Source organism: Tupaia chinensis, unplaced genomic scaffold, assembly GCF_000334495.1.
Source record: "Tupaia chinensis unplaced genomic scaffold, TupChi_1.0 Scaffold000228_1, whole genome shotgun sequence".
NCBI classification, from domain to species: domain Eukaryota; kingdom Metazoa; phylum Chordata; class Mammalia; order Scandentia; family Tupaiidae; genus Tupaia; species Tupaia belangeri.
This window is the reverse complement of record NW_006159703.1, coordinates 1,989,532-2,001,076: the sequence shown is the minus strand read 5'-3', so window position 1 is coordinate 2,001,076 and position 11,545 is coordinate 1,989,532. Positions and strand designations below refer to the sequence as shown.

General features: G+C 41.0%; 1 protein-coding gene across 1 annotated transcript; it reads right to left on the bottom strand.

The window, feature by feature from the left end:
* Window positions 1–7,044: 7,044 nt before the first annotated feature.
* LOC106734825 (40S ribosomal protein S26-like) lies at window positions 7,045–7,420 on the bottom strand. Its single transcript, XM_014587658.2, has one exon. The coding sequence runs from the start codon at window positions 7,418–7,420 to the stop codon at window positions 7,073–7,075; it is 348 nt and encodes a 115-aa protein (XP_014443144.1). The 3' UTR covers window positions 7,045–7,072.
* Window positions 7,421–11,545: the final 4,125 nt, after the last annotated feature.

Sequence of the window (11,545 nt, the reverse complement as noted above, 5' to 3'; positions counted from 1 at the left end):
AAAAAAAAAAAAAAAAAGATGGATGTTAAGGTAGAAACTTAACAAAAATTGACCTAGAATCCTCTTAGCCTTGAGACCAGCAGGTGATGTGGTGGTTAAGGGGCTGGACACTCCCACATGGCTGACCATGGTTCAAGTCTCAGACCTGGTGGCTTGCTTTCTCATTTTCCCTCTTTGACTCTTTGTGTCTCTCTCATCAAAATAAAAATAAATGAAGGCATCAGCAGTTAGCTTAATGGCTATGTCGCTGGACTCCCATGTAGTCGACCGTGGTTCAAGTCCCGGATCTGGTGGCTTAAAATTCATGCAGGGCACGTGTGCGTGCGTGCCCAAGATCCCGAGAAGAGAAACAAGGAAAAGGGATTGCGGCATGGCCATACCCCCAGGGGGTGATTTCTCACTTTCTGTCTCTCTGTCTCTTTCTGTCTTTCTGGTGAGCGTACGCGCCCTATAGCAAAAACCTCTCCTCCCCCCAAAAATAAAAATAAATTTAAAAAGTAAATGAATGAATAAATAAAATTAAATAAATAATTTTGTTCAAAAAAAGAATCCTCAGTCTTATTTTTATAAGGAGAGAGAAAAAGACGGCAACTTATCTGAGAAAAGATTTATTAATAAAGGACGTTAAAATGAGAGGATGACTAAGAATAACAACTTAAACCATCTTCATTCATAAACCATTCTCATTCATACTAAGTTCCCTTTCTTAATGGTAACTGGGCCCCCGACCAGGAAGAACTGTCAATGCTGCAATTTCACACAAGTGTTGACAGAGATAGATAGGCCTTCCAAGTTCAGAGTGGATCATGCCAGCAAATTTACTTATTTTGTTATTGTCCATTTTCTCCACCCTGTGGCTAAAAACTGACCCAAATGTACCACATCAGAGAGGTTGAGAGTTCTTTTAAATTTTTTTTCCTGTGAAATTAACATTCACAACCTATTTTCCTTACATGCAGTTAAATAAGCTTCAGCAGAGTCAAACTAAGAAGCTCATGCTTGCCAACCTGTCCTTTCTTGTCTATATTTGTAGATGATTGTTAACTAAACAGCATACTCATTAAAATATCAGTTTCTTGGGGCCAGTAGGTGGCATGGTGGTTAAGGTGCTGGACTCCTATGTGATCAACTGTAGTTTGAGTCCTAGAACTGTTGGCTTGCTTTCTCACTTTCCCTCTTTCTCTCTCTCTCTCTGGCAAGTGCACATGCCCTATAGCACAATTTAAAAATAATAATAATAGGGACCAGCAGGTGGTGTGGTGGTTAAGGATGCTGGGCTCCCACATGATCGACCCCAGTTTAAGTCCCAAATCTGGAGGCTTGTTTTCTCACTTTCTCTCTCTCCGTCCCTCTCTGGTCGAATGAAAATAAATAAATAAATATACAAATAAATAAAGTTAAATAAAAACATTCTTTGGAAAAAGAATTATTTTATCTTATTTGTATATTTATTTCATTTGACCAGAGAGGGAAACGAGAGCGAGAGCGAGAGCGAGAGCGAGAGTGAGAGTGAGAGTGAGAGTGAAAGTGAGGAAGCAGAGGAAGCAAGACACTAGGTCTGGGACTCAATCTGCAGTCAGCCAGGTGGGAATCCAGCACACTTAACCACCACACCACCTGTCAGCCCCAATAAATAAAATAATTAAAATAATAACTATAATAATGAATAAAATTAAATAATTGTTTAAAAATCTGGGGGGTAGCAGGTGGCATGGTGGTTAAAGGTGCTGGATTCCCACATGGCTGACCATGGTTCAAGTCCCAGACTCAGCAGCTTGCTCTCTTGCTTTTCTTTTCTCTCTCTCTCTCTGTCTCTGTCTCACCAAATTTAATAATAATAATAATAACAAGACCAGCAATCGACCACAGTTTGAGTCCCGGATCCAGTGGCTTAAACTCATGACAGGCATGTGAGTGTGCATGCCCAAGATCCCAAGAGGAGAATGGAGGAGAAGGGATTGTAGTGGGGCATTCCCCCTTGGGGGGTGATTTCTCCCTTTCTGTCTCTCTGTGTCTATCTTTCTGGCGAGCGCACATACCTGATAGCAAAAACTTCTACAAAATAATAATAATAACAAATGGAATTAAATAAATAAATATTAAAAAAAAAAAACCTGTCTCTCTGGAGTCTAGGTTGCATGGAGAAGCCCATCAGGCTCAAAAAAAGCATTTTAATAAAAATTTTTGAAGGTGGGCCAGACGGTAGTGTAGTGATTAAGGCAGCTAGAAGTCACATGGCTGACCACATGGTTCCATCCTGGACCCAGCAGCTTAAAGAACACACCTGGTGCCTATGCATACATGACCAAAATCCATTGAGGAGAAGGAATTGTAGCTTGGTTGACCCCCAGGGGATGATTTCTCACTCTCCCTCTCTCTCCCTTTGTTTCTCTCCAGTGAACACACAAGTCCTATGTCAAAAACTACTCCCTACCCTCCAAAAAAATCCCATGAAGGTCATGTAAAAGCAAGGTGAGTTACCAGACAAATGGTGAGTCAGCTTGAATAGTCTTTCTTCATTCTGGAAATGTGGGTTGTTCTTCTTGGAAAACTGTTTAAGGAATTTTTTTCTTTTGGATGTTGCTTTGCACTACATATTCACAAGACTAGTTAATAAGGGGCCAACAGGTGGCATGGTGGTTAAAGTGCTAGACTCCCACGTGGTTGACCGTGGTTCACAACCTGGACCAGTCGGCTTGCTTTCTCACTTTTGCTCACTCTCTGGTGAGCACACATGTCCTGTAGCAAATTAAATAATAATAATAAATAAAATACATAATTATCTTTAAAAAGAATAGCTAATACTTATTTATTTTTAGGTTTTTGCCATAGAATGCATGAGCTTGCCAGAAAAAGAGACAGAGAAACAAACAAAGAGGAAAAATGCAAAATCATCCTGCAGGGGGGATGACCACACCACAATCCTTTCTCCTCTATTCTCCTCCTGGGATTTTGGGCACACACAGACATGTGCCTGGTGTGAGTTTCAAGCTGCTGTGATTCGAACCATGGTCAGCCAAGTGAAAGTCCAGCACCTTAACCACTAGGCCTCACAATAGTAGTTTTCTAAAGGATTATTTTATTACTTATTTATTTATTTCATTTGACCAGAGAGGGAGAGAGAGAGAGAAAGTGAAAAAGCGGGCCGCCAGGTCCAGGACTCAAACTGCAGCTGGTCATGTGGGAGTCCAGCGCCCTTAACTACCACATCACCTGCTGGCCTCCCCACAATAATAATTTTTCAAAAGTGACAATACTGGGGGGCTGGCAGGTGGCATGATGGTTAAGAGCACTGGATTCCCACATGGCCGATCACAGTTTGAGGCTTTCTCTCCCCCCTCCCCCCTGTCTCTGGTCAAATTATAATAAGTAAATAAATAAATAAAGTTAAATAAAATAATTCTGAAAAAAAAAAGTGACAATACTAAATGCTGGTAAGGATGCAGAGGAACTAGATCATCAATACCATGCAGGTGATAATGTAAAAAGGTACAGCCATCCTAAAGAACAGTTGAACAATTTCTTAAACAACTGAACCTGCAACTACCGTATAACCTTGCAATTCCATGCCTGGGCATTTATCCCAGAAAAGATGACAACTTATGTTCACACACAAAAACCTGTACACACGTGTACAGCAGCTTTATTTGTAATATCCAAAACCTTGGAATGGCCCAGATACCCTTTAATAATTGACTAGTTAGGGGCCAGCAGATGGCATGGTAGTTAAGGGTGTTGTATTCCCATATGGCAGATCGCGGTTCGAGTCCTGGATCTGGTAGCTTGCTTTCTCATTTTCCCTTTCTTTCTCTCTCTGTCTGGTCAAAATTAAAAAAAAAATAGTATTTATAAATAAATAAATAAATCTTTTTAAAAAAACAGTTGAATAGTTAAATGAACTGTGATACATTCATACCATGGAATACTACTGAGCAATATATAGGAACAAGCTATTGATACAAGCATATTCAAAGAATTCTGAGCCCCAAAAGCCAAACCCCAAAGGTTATATACTTTATGGCTCCATTTAGATGACACTTTTTTTTTTTAAAGAATTATTCATTTGGGGCCAGCAGGTGGCATGATGGTTAAGGTGCTGGACACTCCTTCATTGACCATGATTCGAGTCCCAGACCTAGTGGCTTGCTTTCTCACTTTCTCTCTCTCTCTCTCTCTCTCGGCAAATACAAATAAATAAATAAAATTCTAAAAAAAGAATGAATAAATAAAATTTAAATTTAAAAATGAATTACTCATTTTATTTATCTTTTTCTTTTTAAATTTGTTACAGGGCACTTGCACTCACCAGAGACACAGAAAGAGAGAGAGAAGTGAGAAAGCAAGTCCCAGTTTGGGACTTGAACCACAGTTGGCCATATAGGAGTCCAGCACCCCAACCACCACTCCACCTGCTGACCTCATAGGTAATACTTTCAAAACGACATACTTTTAGGAGTACAGGGCAGAGATGGTGGGTGACTTCTGAGTCTAGGACATCAAAAGCAAAGGGCTTCTGCCTTAGATCTCTTATTCTAGTGGAAAGCAACTCATCATATGGTAAGGTACTCAAGCAGTCTATGGAGAGACCCTCGTAGAGAGAAACTGACACCTCTCACTGGACAGAGGAAAGGTGAGTGTGATTAGAAGAGGACAACATGAAAGATCCTTGTGCTGTTGGATCTATTCTCTAACTTGACTATGATGATGGATACAGGCAATATGGACTGATAATATTGTACAGAACTAAACTTATATGAGGGGACTTCAAAATGCTCAGCAGTTGGCATAATGGCTATGTCACTGAACTCCCACGTAGTCGATCATGATTTCAGTTCTGAACCTGGTGGCTTAAACTCACGCCGGGCATGTGTGTGTGCATGCCCAAGATCCCAAGAGAAGAATGGAGGAGGAGAGATTGCAGTATGGCCATCCCCCTGGGAGGTGATTTCTCGCTTTCTGTCTCTCTGTCTCTCTATCTTTATGGAGAGCACACGCGCCCTATAGCAAAAACCTCTCCCCCCCCCCAAATAAGCTTATTTTGGTGCAAAAAATTTTGAAATCCATGCATAGTTTTTCATAATATGTATTTTTCTTAACTCTTTTTTTTTTTTTTTTAGTTTTGTCATAGGGTACATATGTTTGCTGGATCTCTCCAGAGATAGAAAGTGAGAAATCACCCACTTGAGAGGGGATGGCCACACCACCATCTTCCATTATCCTCTTGGGATTTTGAGCATGCACACATGTGTGCTTGGTGTGCTTTTCAAGCCACCAGGTCCAGTACTCGAATTGCACAGTTGACCATGTGGTATCCAGCCCCTCAACCACCATGCCACCTGCTTGCCCTCCATGAACTTTTTAAGGACCTCTTATAAGTACTGCACACACACACACACACACACACACACACACACACACACACACAAGAATATAAGTAAAACTTATATCAATGTTAATATTTTGGCTATTATAGTATAGTTTTGCAAAATGTTATCATTGAATGCAACTGGGAAAAATGTGCAAGGGTTCTCTCTGCATTATTTCTTATGACTGAGTAGAACTCTACAAGTTTCTTGATTAAAAAGATAAATTGTTTCACACATTGAGAACCATGTTATCAGGAAGAAAAGGTTCAAAGTGGCATTCTGGGTATGTGGTTACTGGAAATAATCCTTGCTCATTCTCCAAGGTCTACACAGGTTCCCACTGGATCTTTGTAGGAACCCATGTCTGACATTTTTGAAGATTAGAAAAGCATCATGGAGAACTGTACAAATCTCCACTTCAGTACTTCTTTTTGTTTTGGAACATAAAGTAGCAACAATAATGGCCTAACCAGACTCCAGGTTAGGAGAGAATTGCTCCCTCCTCTTTGGATTGAATAAACTCTTTGGAATTTAGACATATCAAAAAAGAATAACTAATATTCCTGTGTACCAGGCACACTGCCATGCAACTTTCCATGGATTAGCCTCTTTTGTTCTTGTTTTCAGCATTCCTCTATTTTAAGAAATATTGATTGAAAACCTGTCATAGAAAGCTGTTTATAGGCCCTGGGGATACAGCAATGAAAAAGCTATGCATTCTCTTGGAGATCTATCTTAACAGGAGAAGAACGATGACAAATAACTATATAATGTATCAGTTGGTGGGCTGGCCCTATAGCCTAGTGCTTCAAAGAGACTATCCCACATGGCCAACTGTGGTTCAAATACCAGACCTGATGACTTGAAAATCACACCAAATGCAAAGTGTATGCATATCCCAAATCCCAAAAGGATGGAGAAATGGAAGAGAAGAGATGGTGGCATAACCATGTCTCACTGGGAGATGCTTTCTCTCTCTCTCTCTCTTTTTTTTTTCTTTCTCTGGTAAGCACACATGCCCTCTGGCAATTACAAAAATACATCAGGTGGAATATATCCTATAAAGAAAAACAAGGCAAAGTGAGGTATGGATAGAGAATGATAGATAAGGTAAAAGACTCTTTGAGCAATGGCAAAGAGTATTAGCCATGTGGATATCTGGGAGAAGAGTTTCCCAGGGAAGTGCGAAGACCCTAGAATAGGAGCTTCTGTGGCATATTTGAGGATAGAGAGGAAGCAATAGAGCTGGAGCAGAGTGAGCCAGAGGAAAGTGGTGGTAGATGAGGTGAAAGAGGTAGTAAGAAGCCAAATCATGAAGGACTTTATTGGTCAGGGCAAGTTGACTAACAGGTAAGGTAAGTTGACCAACTTCCCCTCAATGCTACTTAGAACTAAAGGTTCTAAGTAGAGGAATAAAATGATCTGACCTCCTTTACTTTCTTTTTTTATTTTTTCTCATCTTTAATGGGATCACTGTGGCTGCTTTATGGTCATCAGACCAGAGGGGGAAAAAACAGAGGGAGGAAAACCAGTTAGGAGGCTAGGACAATAATCCCCAAAAGGTATGATAGTGGTTTGGACTAGGGTCATGGTGAGAAGCTGAATTCTGGATATATATATATTTTTTTTTTTTTAAATGTATAATCGGCATTTTATTTTTTCCCCCAGAGGACAGACAGTTCTTCAGTCCTTAAAGACTCGGCTCCTTACATGGGCTTTGGTGGAGGGCAAGGGGCAGCATTCGCAGGTCTAAATCGGGGTGGGGGTGTTCCATCCTTGAGAGCTTCCCGAGATCCGTTCCTGACTACATTGCTGTGAATGGTGCAACTCACACAGTAATGTAGCTTCACATACAGCTTGGGGAGCACATAGGCATCAAAGACACTTGCTTCGGAAATGTCCCTGATGGCTGCAGCCTCTACTATGTTTCGGATGACGAACTTCTTAATAGCCTTGTCCTTGGGCATGCATCGGGCACAGTTTGTGCAGGGAATAGGCTGCACATGGCCACGGCCCTTTTTGGCATGGCTGTTGTTACTTCTTTTCTTCGTCATCTCGGAAGTGAGGCCGCGAGAGAGGAGCCTGGATATATTTTGAAGGTAAAGTCAGCAAGTCTTGATGAAAGAGTAATTGTGAGTATGAGAAACAAAGAGAAGTCAAAGATGACACCAAAGTGTTTGGCCTAAACAACTGGCCAGAGCTGGGGAAAATGAGGAAGGAGCAGGTATAGAGAATAGTAGATCCAGAATGCAGTCAGGGTCATGATGAGTATGAAATGCCTCCTAGACACTGTGGTAGCCAGTCTGCACCCAGTGATTCTTATCTCCTAGTATTCAAACCTATGTGTACTTTCTTCCTACGTTGGATTAAGGCTGGTCTGTGCGGTCAACAAAATACTCCAGACGTGACAGTCAGTGACTTATGAGTCTATGTCATAAAAATCATTGTAACCTGGGGCCAGCCAGTGGCATGGTGGTTAAGGGCGCTGGACTCCCACAGGCTGACCATGGTTCAAGTCCTGGACCTGGTGGCTTGCTTTCTCACTTTCCCCCTTTCTTTCTCTCTGGTCAAATTAAAATGAATGAATGAATAAAGAAAAATATTAAACAATTCTTTAAAAAAAATCATTGTAACTTCTATCTTAGATCTGTTATTCTGGGAAAGCCAGTAAGCTTGTTGCAGACACTTGAGCAACCCCATAGAGAGGCCCACATTGAGAGGAACTGAGATCTCTCACCAACAGCCAAGACTCACTTTCCAACCTTGTGAGTGAGCCTTGCTGGAAGCAGACCCTCCAGACCTAGTTAAAGCTTTAGGTAAGCCAGCGTCACCCAGTCAAGCTGCTCCCAGACTCCTGACCCATGGAAACTCTGAGAGGTAATAGTCATTGTTGTCGTAAGCCTCTAGGTTTTGAGGTAATTTGTTAGGCAGTGATAGATAATTATTATGAAAATCTAAGTGGAGATGTCAGGCAAACAGTTGGATCTGTGAGCCTTCAGTTCATAAGATAGGTAGGAGCTACGGTTAAAACTGACAGTCATGTCAGTCACTGGGCCGGGTCAGACATCTACGTGGTGGTAAGGCAAAAGCATGGCTGACTCTGAGGTTCAAGTCACACAACCTGGCAGTCTGAAAAACAAACCAGGTGTGTGTGCGTGTGTATGCATGCGTGTGCACACACACACATGCCCAAAATTCCAAGAAGGGATTTTGACATGGTCAGCGCCCCAGGAGGTGCTCTCCAGTGAATGTGAATGTGTATGCACACACTCTATAGCTTTTTTTTTTTTAAAGAGAAATTTATTGGGTCAGCCAGTGGCTAGTGATTAAGGTGGCTGACCAGTGACTTGAAAATCATGTCTGGTGCATGTGTCTGTGCCCAAAATTCTGACCCAAAATGATGAAAGAAGAAATGGAAGAGAAGGCATTGCAGTGTGACAATCCTCCATCCAGGATCTTTCTCACTTTTCTCTTTCTCTCTCCATCTCTGGAGAGTGTAGGGACCTCTGGCAAATTAAAAAAAAAAATGAGATTCATCAATAAATGAATTGTGCTTAAAGCCGTAGGCCTGGATATGATCACCTAGGAAGTAAGTATGTCTAGAAAGAAGTCAGTAGGAATTTTAGAGAAAAGGTAAGGAATATTCAGTAAATTAAGAATACATGGTCAGGGAGGCAGGAGGAGAACCCAAGAGAAGAACCATGTCTTGAGGGGTTGGCAGGTGGCATTTTGGTTAAGGTCTTGAACTCCTACTTGGCTGACAGTGGTTTAAGTCCCAAACCTGGTGGGTTGCTTTCTCACTTTCCCTTTCTATCTGTCTCTCTGTGGTCAAATTAAACAATAATAATGATGGGGGCCGGCAGGGGGCCGGCAGGTGGCCGGTGGTGGTTAAAGGCACTGGATTGCCACATGACCAACCGCGGTTCAGGTCCTGGGCCTGATGACTTTCTCTCTCTCTCTCGTTCTGTCCCTCTCTGGTCAAATTGAAATAAAAAAATGGATAAATAAAGTTAAATAAAATAATTATTTTAAAAATAATGACAAAATAAAATAAATAAAATAATTCTTTAATGACAGTAACAAAAAGAAATGTGTCTTGAGAAAGACGGAGTTTTCAAATATGTCAACTGTAATTCATAGGTCAAGTAAGATGAGGACAGAGAACTGACCACTGGATTAGGCAATATGCAGATCAGTGATGACCTGGACAACTCTGGAGTGAAGGAGTGAAGACTTGATTGGAAAGAGAGAGAAGAGAACGGGGGAGGTAGAGAAAGTATGACAGCTCTCTTGTAGAGTCTTACTGTAAGGAGTACAATACTGAAGGTATTGGAAAGCGTGGTGGGATAGAGAGGAGGACGGGGTTTGTTTCCACTACGTTCTGTATGGATTTTGCTGGCTTGTTAGCTTACTGACACTATTAGGTCAGAAGACATGTGTGAATGCAGATGGGTATCATTTGGCTAGAGAAAATCTGACAGTTCAGTAGGTGAGATGAACAACTGTGGGAATAAAATTTTTTAGTATGCAAAAGACAATGAGATCTAGTGTACAAATGGACAGTAGTTCCTAACAGGAGCTCTTATTCTTCATTGTAAGTGGAAAAAAACACACGTTTTAGTGGATGGAGGTGTGATAAAAGGAACACATGAGAGTTTTTGTTACTGATTGCTTCCATGTATTCACTGAATTAAGAAGTTGGGACCAGCAGATGGTGTAATGGTGACATCACTGGACTCCCATGTGGTCAACTGTGGTTCGATTCCCAGACTTGGTGGTTTAAAACTCGTGCCAGGAGCATGTGCATGTGTGCCCAAAATCCCAAGAGAAGAATGAAGGAGAAAGGATGACAGTGTGGCCATCCCCCTTAGGGGTGATTTCTCACTTTCTGTCTCTGTCTGTCTAGCAAGTACATGTGCCCTATAACAAAAATCTCTCTCTAAAAAAATAAAACAAGGGGATGGCAGGTGGCATGGTGCTTAAAGGTGCTGGACTCCCACATAGCCTACCAGGTTGAGTCTCGGACCTAGAGGCTTGATTTCTTGCTTTCCCAATCTCTCTCTGTCTCTTTCTGGTCAAATTAAAATAAATCAATAAAGTTAAATAAAATAATTCTTAATAAAAATAAATAATAAAGAAACAGTTCTTAGGCAATTTTAAAAAAGAAAAGAGGGTGCTATACATTTGAGAATAGGCTTGGGAGGTGAGAGCATATTTGATTCTCAAATATTTCAAACTTCTTTGCACCTCAGAGCCTTGTATTTGTTGGTCCTTCAACTCAGAACTCTTTTTTTTTTCCCCAAAAAAAGGCTTTTGCCATTGGGCGCATGTGTTTGCTAGACAAGAGAGAGCCAGAGACAGTGAGAGAGAAAGAGAGATATCATCCCGCAGGGGGTAACGGCCATGCTGCAATCCCTTCTCCATTTTCTTCCTGGGATTTTGGGCATACACACACGTGCCTGGTGTGATTTTTAAGCTGCTAAGTACAGGTCTCAAGCCAAGGTTGGCCATGTGGAAATCCAGAGCCTTAACCACTATACCACCTGCTGGCCTCCTGTTTTATTTCCTTTATAGGCTTTTTTTTAAAAAAAATAATTTTATTTATTCATTCATTTATTTTAATTTGACCAGAGGGAGATACAGAGAGAGAGGGAAAGTGATAAAGGAAGCCTCCAGCACCTGGACTTGAACCTTGGTTGGCTATGTGGGAGTGTTGGCGCCTTAACCATCAAGCCACCTTCTGGCCCCTTCTTCATAGGCTTTTTTAGTGTCTGAGATGGCCTTTTTCATTTATTTGTGCTCTCTACTCCATTCCTTCTAGAATATAAATTTTTATGAGTTAAAGAATTTTTTTGTCTTCCTTGTTCAGTTATATCTGTAGCACCAAGAAAAAAAAATCCAGTATATAACAGATGCTCAGTAAATATTCAATAAATAGTCTAATATCAACAACACAACAGTATTACTAGATAAGTACTATTGTTATCACTGTGTTATAGGCCCAGACAAGTCAAATAATTTGCCGAAGGCCACAGAGGAAGATAGGGATGGGGAGAAATGCATGATTCACAGTCAGTCAATTGGACCCCAGAACTCATGCTGTCAGACTATTTATCATAGAATAGAATCTAGAAAAAGATAGTAAACTTTTGGTTAATGAGATATTGGGGGGAAAATTA

Bases quoted from the DNA above. Each gene is read 5' to 3' on its own strand.
- LOC106734825 (XM_014587658.2), bottom strand. From the start codon at position 7,420: ATGACGAAGAAAAGAAGTAACAACAGCCATGCCAAAAAGGGCCGTGGC.